This window comes from Pongo pygmaeus, chromosome 1, assembly GCF_028885625.2.
Source record: "Pongo pygmaeus isolate AG05252 chromosome 1, NHGRI_mPonPyg2-v2.0_pri, whole genome shotgun sequence".
Classification (NCBI taxonomy): Eukaryota; Metazoa; Chordata; class Mammalia; order Primates; family Hominidae; genus Pongo; species Pongo pygmaeus.
The window spans coordinates 42,093,790-42,112,109 of record NC_072373.2 but is presented as its reverse complement, the minus strand read 5'-3'; the positions used below and the strand labels follow the sequence as shown (position 1 = coordinate 42,112,109).

Genomic DNA, 18,320 nt, shown 5'->3' with positions numbered 1-18,320 from the left:
TACTGTGTTACTCAACCTGTTTCCCTAGGTCTCTGTTTTCACATTCGAGAGTGTTCTAGGAGATAACGCCCTTCCTCCTTAGTTACTTCCTCTCCCTCCCTAGTTATTTCCCCACCCTCGTGTTGGCCTTTGACAGACCTCCCAGTAGAGGGCCCACGACGCGGGAGGGCACCGCGTCTCAGCCCGAGTCTCAGCCCCCGAACTCCACCGCACCTGCAGGTCCGCTTCGCAATAGCCAAGCGCGGGGATGCTCCGTTTAGACAAACTCATGTTCGGGCAGCAAGGCCTGCGATACTTGAGCACCCCTCCCCCCTCCCGTTTACACCACGTTTGTGTTTACGTAGCGAGGAGATATTTAGGTTTCTAGAAGGCAGGTCATCGCAGGCCCCACCCAGCAGTGGAGAGAGTGAGTCCCAGAGGGGGTTGCCAGCGAGCTCCTCCTCCTTCCCCTCCCGACTCTCCCCGAGTCTAGGGCCCCCAGGGGCGTATGACGCCGGAGCCCTCTGACCACAACAAACCCCTACTCCAGCCGTCTTGTTTGTCCCACCCTTGGTGACACACAGCCCCAGCCCAGGCCCCGCCCAAAGCACTCATTTAACTGGTATTGCGGAGCCACGAGGCTTCTGCTTACTGCAACTCGCTCCGGCCGCTGGGCGTAGCTGCGACTCGGCGGAGTCCCGGCGGCGCGTCCTTGTTCTGACCTGGCGCGCCATGACCGTCGCGCGGCCGAGCGTGCCCGCGGCGCTGCCCCTCCTCGGGGAGCTGCTCTGGCTGCTGCTGCTGGTGCTGTTGTGCCTGCCGGCTGTGTGGGGTAGGTAGGGGCCCGGCGGCCGGGGAAGCCCCTGGGCTGGGTGGGAGGTCCAAGTCGGTCTCTGAGACACGCACAGGGACCGGGGACTTGGCAGGTGGGGAGCGTGGCCCGCGGTCGTGGTTCCCGCCGTCCTGTACCTTTAAGGCTCTCGCCGCTCACCGGCATTTGGGGCTCCTGCTGTGTCGGCCCCAGCTGACTTGGCTTTAGGGGTCGGCGTGGAGGGCTAAAGAGGCCCCGGCTGGGTTTGCGGAGCAGCCAAGCCTGGGAAAATCGAAAGGGAGGGCTCAAAGAGAGTGTATCCTTAACCCCCAAAAAGCTGGTCTAAAAGGATGGGAGGCCAGACCGCTGACCGCTCCCCACTCTCGACAGAGTCCAGCCTTGTGGAGCACACGATGCTGCAAACTTGCATGTCATCTCTTTCAGGTGTGGCATTTCAAGGGGGCTTGGGTCTTGAAAACAGCAACTGTGAGGACACTTGATAGTCATTTCCTTCAGTTCTGCTTTTGTCTCCCTAGGTGACTGTGGCCTTCCCCCAGATGTACCTAATGCCCAGCCAGCTTTGGAAGGCCGTACAAGTTTTCCCGAGGATACCGTAGTAACGTACAAATGTGAAGAAAGCTTTATGAAAATTCCTGGCAAGAAGGACTCAGTGATCTGCCTTAAGGGCAGTCAATGGTCAGATATTGAAGAGTTCTGCAATCGTAAGTTCTTCATCTTTTTAGAAAAGTTCTGGGAATGGAATGTATCTTAAATTTATTTTTATATATCTTTGGAGTGACTAGTAATTGATAGTTCTCTAGCGTTACTAAACCCCAGGGTATACCCTGTTGGCACTTCACACTCCAGCTAATTGAAGACATTTACCACCCCGAGTAGGTCCTGCTGCTTCATTAAGAGTTTTTCTTCCTAACACTGTACCTCTTGAAAGAACTAGTAGAGAAAATAAACAATAGGTATTGTTTAGGGAGTAAACATATAAAATATATTTGGCAATTGCCTTGAGACACATAGCGTAAATGATCTGTTTTCTTAAGTATTTTATAAACTAGGAGTTACCAAATACAACTCTGTGGTGGCATTTTTAAAAGCTCTCAATATTTACTTCAAAATCTGTTGTACATATTTATAGGGTACATGTGATATTTTGGCACATGCATACAGTGTGTCATGATCAATCAGGGTGATTGGATAGCCAGTACCTCAAACACTTGGTGTTTGTGTGGAGAATATTCCAAATCTTCTCTTCTTGCTACTTTGAAAAAATATATGTATATATATAAATTGGGATATATATATAGGGAGATATATATATATAATTGGGATATATATATATAGGGAGAGATATATATATAGGGAGACATATATATATATATATATATATATATATATATGGAGAGAGAGATGTATAAACTGTGATATAGATAGGTAGATAGATTGTTAAAAATGAATAAGAGGCCCAGTGAAGAGTTGTTTTGGGGCTAACACAGTAACCGTGTTTGATACTGATACCTAGTAGAATTAAAAGAAATGAAGATTTCTTGTTTTAGGTGAATATACATACAGTCATTCACACCTCCTGTGCCCTTTGGTTTCATAAAATGTATATTGGCATTATCTTGGAGGAAAAAAATCTGTTATTTACATAGCCCTGTATTAGCTTTGAGATATATAAGTAAAGATAAACAGACCCGACAACCTGACTTTGAACAACTTAATAGAAGCTACAGTAAATACAGAAATTGGCACAAATACCTTTAGAAGCCATGCGTGAAATAGGCTTTCACTTTTTATTTTTATCCACAATAGAGGCAGTAGGATGAAGTACATAGTCTTTGCACATGTATCATGTTTTAACTCTTCCCCATGTTATTACTTTATCCAATCCTCCAAACAACCTCATGAGGTAAGTTGGGGCTCTTACCCTCTTTATGGTAGAGGAGACAGACCCCAGTAGTTTAATAACTTCCTCCAGAGCAGCAGCTTTTATGCCAAAACCAAGGTGTAAACTTGGGTCTTCTGACTACAAATCCAATGATGACCCTTCCACTTGACCATGCCTCTCTAGATTCACATTTGTGGGCAGTCTGTTTACAGATGTAAATACTTTATACAGTTTGTGGGCAATCTGTTTACAGGTGTAAATACTTTATGTATACAATTGACTCATCCTTGCCCCCAGGGCGTGTAGGAATTAAATGAGTTTATACGTAAATAAATATTAGCTGCTATTATTGTTGTGCAGGACATTAGTCCAGGGGTCTGGAAATACCCTATTCCTGTACTGTATGGTGCTGTGTAGTTCTTTAGGGCAGGGTAAGGAAACCAACATTTGTTGAATGCCAGAACTGTGCCAGGCAACTTAAAGGTTTTTTGTTTTTTTTTTAAGTGGGGATAGTGATATGTGTGTACCAACTCTACTTCCTAAGCCTCTAGTAACTAGGAAATAAAGTATACATGTGAATACATTTGCTACATTGCAAGTGCCATGGTGATATTAATATAGTTAAGTACTAAATATGTGCAAAGCAGTAAAGAAAGGGGGTTATTAGGGTCCAGATAATTAAGTATAGATTATAAAACAAAAATTGATACTGCTTTTTTTGTTGCTGCTTTTGTTAATACTTTTAGGTAGCTGCGAGGTGCCAACCAGGCTAAATTTTGCATCCCTCAAACAGCCTTATATCACTCAGAATTATTTTCCAGTCGGTACTACTGTGGAATATGTGTGCCGTCCAGGTTACAGAAGAGAACTTTCTCTATCAACAAAACTAACTTGCCTTCAGAATTTAACATGGTCCACAGCAGTTGAATTTTGTAAAAGTGAGTAAAATTTTTTAAAGTATTTTCAACCATCTGGTGTTTGGGGGAAATAGTATCCCTTCCTTCATTCATGCTAGAACTCTATGTGTATCTATTATTATATAGGATGTTTCTTGATAGGACCATGAGTGTCAATTTATTTTGAATTAGACTAAATATTTATGTGGTAGGCATACTTATTCATTCAAAAATTTCACATTTAATTAGTTTGAGGTTACCTAAAATAAAACAAGCATATATTCTAAATTCGTTGCTTTTTCAAAACTTATTATAAAGAGAAATTAGAATTAAAGAAGTCTAAGGGTCAGGCATGGTGGCTTATGCCTGTAATCCCAGCACTTTGGGAGACAGAGGCAGGTGGACCACTTGAGGTCAGGAGATTGAGACTAGCCTGGCCAACATGATGAAACCCTGACTCTACTAAAAATACAAAAACTAGCTGGGCATAGTGGCGCATGCCTGTAATCCCAGCTTCTTGGAAGGCTGAGGCAGGAGAATCCCTTGAACCTGGGAGGCAGAGGTTGCAGTGAGCTGAGATTATGTCACCGCACTCCAGCCCGGGCAACAGAGCGAAACTCCATCTCAAAAAAAAAAAAAAAAAAGTCTAAGGATAAGAAATATCAATGGTTCAGATGATGAATTTACATATATGTGCTTGATAATTTTTTCAAAATTTTTTCCCTAGCTTTATTGAGGTATAATCAACAAATATCATTTTAGGTGTACAACATGATGTTTTGGTATATGTGCACATTGTGAAATGATTAACACAGTCAAGCTAATTAACATATCCACCACCTCACATAGTTACCTTCTTTGTGTGTGTGCCTGATAATTTAATTTAAAAAAATCAATTTGTATTCTATTCTAGAGAAATCATGCCCTAATCCTGGAGAAATCCAAAATGGTCAGATTGATGTATCAAATGGCATATTATTTGGTGCAACCATCTCCTTCTCATGTAACACAGGGTAAGTTTGGGCATACTAAAACCCTGTATTTAGGAAATGAGAAAACAAATTAGGACTTAAGGTGAGATTGTTAGTTTCATGACTGGTATTCACAGCTGGTAGCAACTAAATCCCTCTCCTCAAAGACCCTTCATCATGAGCTCATCACAGTTAAATTTAGTAAAATGGGTCAAGAAAGGAAGATTTCTTATACCACCAAAATTCTCTAAATTCTGATTTCAGTAAATATGTGATTCAATATAAAATTTTAAATGTGATTAATAAAAAAATTGAGATGATGATACTTGCAGAAATAATTCTTCAAATGTTAAATACTAAACCAATCTTTAGTTGACCTAAATAATGAATTTGCATGAGTTTTTCTATCTGCAAACAAGCTGTTACAAAACAGCATGAGTTAAAGACATTCCTAGTGTGAAAGTATTCTAAGTTCTTTGATAAGTTCTCTATATAGGGAAAAGGAACTCATTCATTGAGTACCATCAATGTCTCAGACACTGTTGAAAACTTTACATTTATTTTCTCATTTCATATCTGTAAATTAAATAATTCTATTTTACTCTGTGTGCGTCCCTACTCTTTATAAAGTAAAAATATCAGTATCACTTGTCTCCTATACGAAACACAGATATTGGTTAGGTCATGAACACAAAATCTGGGAAGTACTTTGAACCCTTTAAATATAAGTACATTCTATTATTCTGTGAAGCCCATATTTAGAACTCAGAAGTATAAAATGTTCAATCATCTGTCATTTAAAAATGTTTAAAACACTTTTATGCTTTCTAACATATTCCCCATGCAAATAAAAAATGTACATGTCGTACCTGTTTTTACTCTTTGGATGTCACCTTTTTAAACTTAATTTTTCTTTTCCTTTAAACTACTGTGTGGACTTTTATCAACTACTGTTTTATATTCACCTAATTCTGTAGTAAATATTTTAAGATAATAACCTGGAGAATTTGAGGAAAGTCAAATATGTGTGAATGTAACAAACTCTTTTTTCTTCCCCTATTGCTTTAGGTACAAATTATTTGGGCCGACTTCTAGTTTATGTCTTATTTCAGGCAGCTCTGTCCAGTGGAGTGACCCGTTGCCAGAGTGCAGAGGTAAGAGTTAAAAAATCTAAGCACTCAGGTTGTGAGGCTGAGTACTCAATGATAAATTAATTTCTGCCCCTTAAGAATTAACACAGTGTGTATTTGTAGCAAACCCACCTTTCAATATATGAGTGCTTTGCTCATTTTAAGACCTTTTCTAGTGATGTTCCTTCATTTAGCAATTGTGAAGATAAACCATCAAGTTTTCTGAGTCCCAATTCCCAAACTATAGAATGAGGATTAAAAACAAACTTAGGTTTGTATTGCACTTGGTCATTTATTGTCTAACCATTACTTCTAAAGTCAAGTATGATAAGTAAAAGATTTCCGCCCCACAATTTTATGTAAGAAAATACTGTCAATCAGAGGGTCTATGAGACTTGACCCCATATCCTAAAACAAGTGGCAATGGAAGGCCTTTAACCCAGGTCTCTTATTTCAAACCCAGCATTTCTAAAATCCAGTGTTGCCTACATGCTGCTTCTTAGGATTAAAATAATTAACTGAGATAATTATCTAGAAGGGTTTTAAGGTGTGATGTATTTTTATCATTAGAGAGGTAAGCTTATACTGTCAAGAAGAAATACGGTGTCTGTATTTGAGAATCTTCTCAAAGAAAGATATGGTGCAGAAATAATATTATAAATGGATGTATATCCAGTCAAATTTATGTCAATTAGAGACACATGTCTCTTGGAAATTGAGAGGAATAAAATACATGCAACATTTTAAAATGTAGGCTTGCTTTCTTTCCATCCTTCTCTCTCTCTACACACAATGTGCCCTCCTGCAAATGACTTCTGAAGGCCCTATTGTCAAAATTATTGATAAGTTAAAGTTTTTATGTGTTACTAGGGGGAGAAAACTAGAGTAGATTTAGTGTAATTTATCAAGCATTTATCTATTGACACTGGTAGGCAACGTGTAGGGTCAACTGATACGAAGACAAATAAAATGAAGCTGTGCCATCAAGGAGCCTGTCCCTGCCACACCCACCATGTGCCCTTCTTTTTGAGATGTCATACTACTACCATTTTTTTCTCATTATAGTTGTTTTTAAATTTTTCATCATTGCTACCCAGTTGCACCTTTCCCATTTTTGTTGTCCAGTAAGAGACATTGTAAATGATAGTAAATTAAAGATAGAAAACAAGGAAATGCTGGGCCATATCTTTGTTTGACCCAGGCAACATGTCACAAAGTTCAGACAAACAATCTCCCATCTGAAGCCAGTATTTTCACAAGCACCTGCTGTGTCATGAATTTGACAGAAATGCAAACCCACTTTATCTTCCTGCTTGCACATCTAGGCCACAGCCTTGCTTCCCTATCTGGTGTCTTGAACTCCATGCTGAATATTCTGATGTTCATGTTTTCCTCCTTGACTCTTCTGTCCTCTCTGTGACTCAGCAACCACTGACATCTGCATCCTGTAGGAAAGAGCCCCTGTTCTTAAGCAATCCCAGTGCCTTCAAATATCACTATAAGGCTTTACTTCTTTTAGGATCATTTTGATTTTCCTTATAACTTGTTTTGACCATACCAAAAAGATTGAATGGAAAGTAAATTCTTAAAAATGTACTGCTTCACCTCAAGTATATAGCCCTAGCCTATAAACACATGAGGTTGCTTCAGTGTCCATGCGTGAATATGGATATGAAGAAGGAAAGAACAGTGGACACATTCACTAATTGTCTATAGTTATACAGAAAACAGAGGTGCTGCTAGTTTACCTCTGAATGGAGCCTCACTGTCAACCTGTTTGTTTATCTCTCTGCCAATGTTTTCTTTTTGAAAATTTTAGTTGACTGATGGTATCTGCTAACCTAGAATCAGTCCCTGCTATATAATGACTATCATCCCAGACCCTTCTCTTTATCTTAACTCCCTACATCTCATCCCTAAATCATTGTGCTTTACCTCCTCAATCTGCTTTTCAAACTTGTGTTTTGCTCTCAATCTGTATACTTCTAGCATAGTTTATTATTCCTCCTGTGGACTATTGCAATTAGGGCCACCCCTAACATTTTCAGAGCCCAGGCAAGAATATAAATGGAGGTCGCTGGCCTAAGACCCACCTTGTTTCAGATAGCCCTTCCTCTTCCCACACTGTATGGGTTCTCTGGTGCATATAAGTGGACAACTCAGCCTACATACCCAAGTCATGTCCACCACATCCACCATAACTTGTATCCACCCTCCATTGTCTGTTGGGTTAGAGGTGAGTATATCAGCAGGATAGACCACCCTCAAGAACATGGACCAGTGGGAGGGACCCTCTCAGGCCCTGGAAGGGGTGTTGGCACAGGGAATTCTGGGTGCTAGTTCCTGGAGCATGTTCTGGAATGGAGGAGAAGTCGTAGGACAGGCTGTCATTGAGTGTATGCTCTCAGCCTACAGACATCTCACCAACAGGGGAGAGATTCATCCAGAGGAGGGCCAGAGCACAGCCTTTTAAAATGTGGGGTCTGAGGCAGCAATCTTAGTTGCCTGAGTTCAAGAGTGACACTGATAGCAATGGCCTCCTGTCTCCATTCTTTCACTCTATTAATGTTTCATCCATATTTTACCCAGAGCGATCTGAAACACAGATGAGACTTAGACATCTATTTCCTCCTTAGAGCTTATTCATATCTCCTATCACTTAAAAAGCCCAAATTCCTTAGTATAGTGTATAAGGCAGCCATGGTCTACCTACTGCTTGACACTCAGGTCTTGCCTTCATGTTTTATGCCTTATACATGCAAACTGCTGTGGTTTCCATGTACCTCTTTTTTTTCTTTTTTTAAATTGAGACAGGGTCTCACTCTGTTGCCCAGGCTGAAGTGCAGTGGTGCAATCACAGCTCATTGCAGCCTCAACCTCCTTGGCCCAAGTGATCCTCCCACCTCAGCCTCCCTTGTAGCTGGGACTATAGGTGCACACCACCATGCCCAGCTAATTTGTGTATTTTTTGCATAGACAGGGCTTCCTCATGTTGCCCAGGCTGGTCTCGAACTCCTGGGCTCAAGTAGTCTGCCCGCCTCAGCCTCCCAAAGTTCTGGGATTGCAGGTGTGAACCACCATGCCCCGCTGCCCCTTCTTTACTTAGCTATATTTTCCTTACTAAGAGTTCCCTAGCCCATCAGAAAGATTCCCAGGCTGGCTACTTCGGGATGACCCTTGCATTTTTTATTGAAATCATCTCTGAATCTTTTTTTCCCACTAGCTTTTAAGACATAGGAACTATATCTTGTTCAGCTTTGCACTTCCAATTATAAAAAAATGCCTAGCATGTGTTAGGCCCTCAAAAAATGTTTGAACTGAACCAATGGTATGTGTGTCTCTGCACACTCTTAAGTCAGTGTAAATCAGAACAGCTTGTTCTTGCTGCTTGTTTTGATCCAAGACCGGAGAGTGATTGATAAATGTGCTAAGTATTTTCTGTGTTCTTAAGTATGTTTGGTGTAACATAATTTGGCATACACACATATTAGATTGTCTTCATTCTTAAAAAAAAAAAAAAAGGACAACAACATCATGCCTTTAGATTATGTGGAGCCATTGAATTTTTTCTCAGGGTAACTGCCAGGGAGTGGTCCCTTTTTACAGTATAACTAAAAAAACCTCTGCTTGTATTTATTTTGTAAGTTCAGCTGCTCAGTAAGATTGTTTTGAATGAAGTCTGTGTGAGTCCATATGTGTTAAAATGTTTACTCTAGAAGTCAAAATGTAATCCTGACATTTAAGATCTCTGCTCTATCCAAAATGATCTGTACTTAGTTCTTAAACATGCTGCTTGAATTTTCAACTCCTTGCATTTGCTATCGTTTCCCTCTTAGAGTGAAGAGCAACGCTTTCTCAGCTGTTCTCTCTCAAAAGCATGGTACATGTTAGGTTTAACCTCAAGTTCTATTTCCCTGCCCAAGTCTTCTCTGACTACACTGCTTTCATCTCTAAAATCCTGCAGCATTCACTTTTCCTAGCACCGTTTTGATATGCACACATCTTACTGTAATTTTTCTTTTACATACATGTTCTGAATCTTATTATTTCTATGAATTGGTCTCAAGGTTAGCATTTGTCTTCTACACCATTTGCATTCAAATCTCCCACATACTACCAATTACTTAATAGGCATTTATAAGCATCTCTTATTGGTAATGCTGAATTTAGAAAAATGATATTTTGATTTCTTTAAAATATAATCTTTAACATGTTTTGGTCTTATTTGTAAAAATACTTTACTAGTTTTATTTATCTAAAAGATGTTGGAATTGTTTTTTAAGAAATTTATTGTCCAGCACCACCACAAATTGACAATGGAATAATTCAAGGGAAACGTGACCATTATGGATATAGACAGTCTATAACGTATGCATGTAATAAAGGATACACCATGATTGGAGAGCACTCTATTTATTGTACTGTGAATGATGATGAAGGAGAATGGAGTGGCCCACCACCTGAATGCAGAGGTAATCACTTTGGATAGTTATATTTTTGCTTTATTCTTACCCTTAGGTCTATATGTGGGTTGCAGACATTCAACGAACCCCCTAAGAAAAAAATGTAAAATGTTTACATATACATATTTGTATTTTTCTGTGGGACACAATTTTTCTACAGCTTCTCAGAAGGGTCTATGGCTTGTATACGCACAAACACACATTATGATGTGTGTATATAAAATAGGCCTCATATTTTTGGCGAATTTTCTTAAATTTGCTGTTTTATACCATGTTGCTTTCAGTAAGTTAATATAGGTATTTTGTTTATACAAAGAGATATAAAGTGGTTTATTGGAGGGAGAATCTTAGATTGAAGGCTCTAGATAGTGATCATACATGTTGCAATGACTGGGAAACTCTTGCCATCTGTTGACTTCACTGAATTAACATTCAATTCTTTTCTGCCTCCAGAATTTCTATTATTATCCATTCTCCTTCATCCTTCTAGACTTTTTTCTTTCAATGTCTTTTTATACCCAGAAGGGACTCTCAGAATCCTTCAAACTGCTCTTTAAATATATTTTAAAAGAAATATTTAGAAGATCAGTGAAGCTGGACTAAACATTGCCTAGTATCAATAGGTGGCGTTTAAGTAGTGGTGAATACCAACGTGACTCAAGCATTTGAGTATTTACTTTTATAATTATAATTGAAATTTTATTAGTATGAATTTCAAAAATTCCTTATTAAAATAGATTTTTATTGTAAGTATTATACATAGACATAATGACATAATATTAAAGCCACGGAGATGAGTACAAAATGGGAAGTGAAAGCCTCTTCTCTATCACTAGTCCTACTCGGAGAGGTAACCATTTTTTACAAATTCTTTTGTTTTATTCTAGAATATAAATAAACATACAAATATTTTTTATTTATTATATCAATGGTGTGGGTATTCATTTATCTAACCAGTCCTCTATTGATGGCAATTTAGGTTTTTTGTTCTAGTTTGGCTTTTTTTATGAACTATTATTACAAATGATGCTATAATATTCTTGTACATCTGTCACTGCACATGTATGCAAGTACATTTGTACAATAAGTTCCTTGCAGTATAATTATTTGTAACAAAGGTATGTGAATTACATTTTTCATACCCGTTAGTAACACTGCTTTTTAAAAGACCGTACCAATTTAGTCTCCCACTAATATTACATCATTGTGGTGTTTGCACCTTTAATGATAATGATTGTTAGGGAGATTTGACAGTGTAAATGGTAAAAATTTTTATTATTTGAATTCATTTAATTATGAAGTTTAGTGTGTGTGCTTTTTTAATTTGGCCATTTGATCCCGTTCATATTTATTTTTCCAAGTTTTATTAAATGATCAGTTATTTAGAGCTTAAAAAACCATATGGAAGTACCCAAGTAGGTCATGGCAGGCTGATGCTTCCATTAAAACAACTATAAAATCTCAATAGATTACCAAAACATTATATTTTTTAAGGCGTAAGATGCAGCTGTGGAAGCAACAAGGTCTGAATGAACTAAAATTCCTGGGGGCAGGTGGTGAAGGCAACCCATCCTGATGTAAGCCAGTTTTCCCTAGGGACCTTTGCTGATTCTGAACCTGGACTAAGGATTCACCTTGACCCAGACAAAAGACCACTTCCAGGATAGAGAAACCAGCAAAGCTTTAATGGTTATGGAGGGATAGAGTAATACATTGGAAATTGAGGCCCTCAAATGCAGAACCAATTTTTCCTAAAGGCCATTTGCTAATTTTGGGGCTGCATGTGAGGCTGGGAAGCTTGACCCAGAGCTTCTAAAGTACAAAATGAAATCTCTCAGAACCTGATGGTATTTGGATAGCATATACCCACAAGAGGAACAGGCTTTTATGTAGCATACCACAGGTCTCCCCTTTAGCTCATCTGTGCTCATTTTGAAACTGTATAGGGAAGGACATTAGATGGTTGGGAGAACTCTGAAGGACAGACCTGGATCTCCTGCCATCTTCCAAAGGTGAAACAACAAAAATCCACCAGGCTTTCAATCAGAAGCCCGGAAGGGCCACTTGCAAGGAACAGAGGCAAGAGTAGATGGAGTCTTACTGAAACTGAAACCCAGCTCAATTCCTAATAGATTGAAGATATGATTACCTCAATGCAGTCTGCTTATCAGAAAGGCAGATCATATCATCCGGATGTTTTATATACAATGTTTGGCGTACAACAAAAGACTGTTAGATATGGAAGGAAGCAAGAAAATATAACCAAATCAAGAGAAAACAAAACCAAATAAAGAATATCCAGATAATTGAGTTAGCAAATGAGGACCTTAAAATAACTGATTAACAAGTTTAAGATGATAAAAGAAAAGAGAACTTCAGTTGAAAACTGTAAAAATGGAGTAAAATGAATATTCTACAACGGGAAAATATCTGAAATTAAGAACACAATAGATAGGTTTAGCTATTCAGACAGAGCAGGAAACAGTATTAGGAACTGAAAGATCAGTTAAAAATACCCAAACTGATGCACAAAGAGAAAAAGGAATGTGAAATATAGATAAAAGTTTGAGACATTTGAGACATGTTAAACTGTGCTAACATGTTAGGAAAAAGAGAAAGTGAGACAAAAAGGAAGAGGGGAAGGAGGAGGAGGAGAAGAGAAACAGGAGCAGAAGAAATATTTAAAATGATACTTACTCAGAATTTTCCAAAACTGATAAAGTACATTAGTCAACAGATTTAAGAAGTTCTCTGACTCTAAGCTAAATGAAAATAAAACCACTTTAGCAAAAAATCTAACTCTAAGCTGAATAAAAATAAAACCACTCATAGCAAAAACAAACAACAAAAACTTCAAAGAAGCAACAGTAAAACTGATTACTGCTCAGCAAAAAATGATGCAAGCCAAAAGACAATAAGAAATCTTTAAAATACTGTAAGAAAATTACTGTTCACCTAGAATTTTATACCCAATTAATATATCATTCAAAACTGAATGCAAAATAGAGATGTATTCAGACAAAAACCAAGAAAACTTTGCACTAGCAGACCAAACATGCACAGAATGAGAAACTAAAGGAAATTCTTCAAGTAAAATGAAAATAATCCCAGGTAAAACAAGAAAATACAAAAGGAAATGAACACTGACAAGGATAAATGAATACTGAGTTTACAAACAGTGAATGTAATGTCCTGTGGGGTCTGAATTATACATAGAATACAAATGCACAATAACAATGCAAAAGGCAGAAAGAGGTAAATTCATTTAAAGGTTACACAGTTCTAGCAGTACTGAAAAGGTGGTAAAAGTGATAGTTTGCATAACTGACTTATAGTCTAATAAATATTGTGATCTCTAGGGTTGCTACAAATGAATGACAGAAGAATACATAAATCACAAGCTAATAAAAGAATAATAATGGATATTTAATCCAAAAGAGAACGAGAGAGAGAGAAACAGAAAGGAACACAGAATAAATGGGAGAAATAGAAAACTAATAAGGTCGTTGATATAAACCCAAGTATGTCAGTAATTATATTAAGTGCAATTTGACCAAGATTGTCAGACTTAAAAAGATTTTAAAAAGAACCTAGTTCTTTACTATTTACAAGAGACACAGTTTAATTACAAGAACACAGAATAGTTGAAAGTAAAGGATGGAAAAATATACCATGCAAACATTAACCCTTCAAAATAAGCTGACAGTTACATTAATATCAATGTATATTTTAAGATGAAACAGTTCATAATGATAAGGAGGCCAACTCAACAGTAATATATCACAATCTGGAATCTATATGTACTTGATAAAATGGCTTCAATCTATATGTAGCAAAAATGGACAGAAAAAATAGACAAATACACATTCATAGTTAGAAAATTCCACGCCTATCTCAATAGCTAATAGGACAAGCAACCAAAAATCAGTGAGACTAAAGATCTGAGCAACAATTAAACATATATACATATGAGACCATTGAACCTATTAGGACCGATGACAAGTATGTTTTTTCAAGTGCACATGGGATATTTACCAAAATTGACCCTATGCTGGGCTCTAAGCTACAATACATTGCAAAAGATTGAAGTTATTCAGAGCATACCTTCTAGCCACAGTGGAATTAAACTAGATGTCAGTAACAAAAAGATAACTAAAAAATTAACTTCTAGGAAATTTAAACTCTAAGGTAGTATATACCTTCTCTGGATCAAAACTGAGTACTAACTTGATAGAACAAAGAATAATTTAGAATAGTTTTTATATAGGAGGGTCTTAGAATGAAAAGTTCATAAAAAAACTTTACTTATCTTAATAATGATAATCATTGTTTGAGTGCCTGCTAAATGCTGTGTTACCTGCTAGACGTTTTACTCGATTTATCCCTTATAGCAGCCTGTGAGATAGGTTAGGAGGCAGAAAAAAATGACCGATACCATCTGAGTTCCTAGGGCATCCCGTGTGTGATGGGGCTGGCAACAGTCATCCTGGATGATGTCATCTCTTGCTTCAGGGACAGACACTGTGAAATAGCTTACTCAATTATTTCCCTTAATCCTTCCTCAATAATTATTACTCAATCTGTTCTGCTTTTATCCTCATTTTACAGATGAGGAAACTATAGCTTAGAAGGGTTAGGGACTTGCTAGAGCTCACTAATACGTGGTGAAATCAGGCTTTGGCACTTCCCAATACTGCCTCAACAGGGAATTTGTATAAGCGACCCAATGGTAGATGGGCTCTGAAGACCGAAAAGGTTGCTCTGCTGTTAGATTTATGCTTCTCAGAATATGTTGTTAATGAAAGTTTCACCTGACTTGTTATCTAGTCTGAAATCTAAAGAGGAACTAGTGTATGGAAAGTTGGTAACCAGCACAAGAGAATTAAAAGGAGTTATTTTTACTCAGACTCAAGTATCGCTTTAAACAAGACGTGAAACCAAACAAGTTCTCAGGCTCATTAAGGTTAAGTGATAGAAAAGGCTGTGACTGTCTCTGTTGGCTTAGTTGTTCTAGAACAACATCCTGTTGTTCTTTAGTATTAGCACAAAAGATAATTTGGGAGAGAAAATAGAGATGTGCCACAGAATAAGATCACTAGTGACTCTTTGATTTGTTTATTTCACAAGAAGCAGCTTAAGCACCTCAGTATACGTTGGTATAAGTCTTCTTTAGTTACCCATAGGTATAATTTATATCAAAGCAAATGCAACTTAGAACTTCAGCTCCTTGAGAAATACACAATAAGAGTTGGTTTCCTGAAAGTCATACCTAGGTGTTTGTGGGGAGAGAGAAAGGATAGCCACAGAGCAAGCAATGGCTAAGAATCTTAATGTGGCCAGCAATGTTCAGCTAACTTGTTTCTCAACCTTTTCTTTCACAGGAAAATCTCTAACTTCCAAGGTCCCACCAACAGTTCAGAAACCTACCACAGTAAATGTTCCAACTACAGAAGTCTCACCAACTTCTCAGAAAACCACCACAAAAACCACCACACCAAATGCTCAAGGTACAGAGACTCCATCAATTCTTCAAAAACACACCACAGAAAATGTTTCAGTTACAAGAACCCCACCAACTCCTCAGAAACCCACCACAGTAAATGTCCCAGCTACAATAGTCATACCAACACCTCAGAAACCCACCACAATAAATGTTCCAGCTACAGGAGTCTCATCAACACCTCAAAGACACACCATAGTAAATGTTTCAGCTACAGGAACCCTACCAACTCTTCAGAAACCCACCAGAGCAAATGGTTCAGCCACCAAAGCCCCAGCAGCAGCTCAGACATCTTTCATATCAAAAACCCTATCTACAAAGACCCCTTCTGCAGCTCAGAATCCTACGATGACAAATGCTTCTGCTACACAGGCCACACTAACAGCCCAAAGATTCACCACAGCAAAAGTTGCATTTACGCAGAGTCCTCCAGCAACACGTAAGTCCACTAATGTACATTCCCCAGTGACTAATGGTCTCAAGAGTACACAAAGATTCCCTTCTGCTCATATTACAGCAACACGGAGTACACCTGTTTCCAGAACAACCAAGCATTTTCATGAAACAACCCCAAATAAAGGAAGTGGAACCACTTCAGGTCAGTTGACACTGTTCAGGTTTACTGAGTATGGATCTAATGTGCTATGGTGGAAATAGGAATTTGACCAAGATTGCAGGATTAAATGGTCTCAATTTATTGTAGCCAGGGTTTTTCATACTAATACTTTTTACTTTATTTGGAAGTGGACTTGGATTGTACTAGGGCAAATCTTTAAAAAAAGAAACATTTACAGTAATAGAGAAAAAGACTGTGGCCCCATTAAAAAAATGCTAAATTAAGATTGGTAAAAAAAAAAATTCTGTTTTCTGTAGTAGTTTTAGGGAGTCAACGAATTATTCAAGACCCCTTCAAAGAACCAAATATGTACTGTCTTTAAGGTTGAGTCCTGGGTCTGGTTCATTGATAGAGATCCATCCCTCAAAGCATGCTAAGGAATCTTTCCAGATTCCCTAGAGTTGCAGATCTGGTAAAGCATCTCAATAGTGTTGTCTAAGTAATTGAAAATAGAGAGATCCTTTCAAATAGTTCGTATTATTACAAGGCTCTATAAACGATAGGTTCTCAGTGGCACCAAGTAATTGTGTTTTATCTATGGTTTTACCCATTATGACCGTATTTTCAAAATGATTTTATATATTTCATAATTGTTACCTTGAAGCCTATTTTGCCAGCACCTGGATATTTTTAAGAATTTAAACATTACGGATGTTATTGTTAAAGTTCCCTTACTACATTTCCCCAGCCCATTTTTCTCCCTCTAAGGCAATTACTGCCCTGAAACTGATGTGCTTATTTCCTGTCTGTTTTCATTCTTATACTCCATGTTTCCATAAGTAGTACATAATAATGTTTCATATTTTTAAAATAATTTACAGCAACTGTGTATGTTTCATTACCTTTTAGCACTCAGCATTGGTTTTGTGGCTTACGTTGATTAATTTAGATTTACTTTACTAATTTTAATTCTTTTTGTGGTTTTTTTACTTCTTTACAATTTTATGACATCTCTTGGTCTAAAATTTCTAGGTTGAATACATCCAGTTTTTAATAGGGCAAGGCAAAGAGAAATAAGCGTCACTTATAAATTTGTTATAGAACTAACTTTACTGACATATTTCCTTCTGTAAAAAATATAAGATAATTTGACACATTTAAACTGAACCTAATGAGTCAATTATAATATATCAATATTTGGGATCAAATTTTACTCTTAGGTACAATTAATTTACTCTTTCAGGGCACAATATAAAATGCCATATTTAACTCTTTTTTTTTTAATTGAAAAAAAATTGTAGTCACCACTTACTGAGTATATGCTATAGCAATATGTTCCGTTCACCTTCTATTTGATGCCACTTGTCTGTACCACAACCTTGCAAAGTATCTTCAGATTGATTTTATAGATGAGGAATTAGAGGCTTAGAGATTAATTCATCCAGTTCATATCCAGTGCACAGTTTAATCCTGCACTTTTTCTGCTGAGTAATATTGCTTGTTCTAAATGGCACTCTTGAGTCAATGTGTTCACCTCGCTTAGGAGAGCAGCTTATTTATTGTTATAAATATGCTTATCTGAAAGTAAATTTATTTTTGCAATGCCTCATCCATAGTCATTGAAAGATATAAATAATAAGGTGATACGGGAGTTTTGAGTTTTGATATAGTCTGTTAAAAGGGACTTAGTCGTCTTATAGTTTCTTGATAGTAGGATTGGATCAGCAATTATTTACTGTTTAAGTTTTCAAACATGTTTCTTGCCCTCAAGTCTTATAACCAAATTTAAATGGCATTTATTTTGGTAGTCAATAACTCTTTATCATAATTTATATTTACAGTGTTGATTCTGTTGAACAGATATAGACAGTAATGTTTACATTCTACTTGATTAAGTTAATGTGTAATTGTTTTTATAAATTTACAATTATTTCATTTATGGAAATTTGAGTTGCTTTTGAGTTTTCTAGTGTAGTTTATTGATAGTATATGAAATTGCTAGCAAATCAATGACTTTAACAAATTTTTGTTGTTAATCCTTTTTTTCCCCTTCGTCTGTAGGTACTACCAGTCTTCTATCTGGTAAGTTTGGCTCTCAGGCCATTAAAAGA

General features: G+C 37.5%; 1 protein-coding gene across 13 annotated transcripts in view; it reads left to right on the top strand.

The window, feature by feature from the left end:
• The first annotated feature begins 242 nt into the window (after positions 1-242).
• The window catches only part of CD55 (CD55 molecule (Cromer blood group)), a 45,698-nt gene continuing 27,620 nt past the window's right edge, over positions 243-18,320 (top strand). For 6 of the 13 annotated variants that reach the window (XM_063672713.1, XM_054469882.1, XM_054471102.1 and 3 more), the window contains exons 1-9: positions 243-811; positions 1,327-1,512; positions 3,440-3,631; positions 4,503-4,602; positions 5,629-5,714; positions 9,974-10,162; positions 15,535-15,660; positions 16,171-16,251; positions 18,271-18,291. In XM_063672713.1, the coding sequence (XP_063528783.1) occupies positions 712-811; positions 1,327-1,512; positions 3,440-3,631; positions 4,503-4,602; positions 5,629-5,714; positions 9,974-10,162; positions 15,535-15,660; positions 16,171-16,251; positions 18,271-18,291 (1,081 nt within the window). In that variant the 5' untranslated portion in view covers positions 243-711. Of the gene's footprint in view, positions 812-1,326; positions 1,513-3,439; positions 3,632-4,502; positions 4,603-5,628; positions 5,715-9,973; positions 10,163-15,534; positions 16,252-18,270; positions 18,292-18,320 lie in introns of all 13 variants that reach the window. The other 7 variants (XM_054467866.2, XM_054467066.2, XM_063672694.1 and 4 more) reach the window with 2 other exon arrangements.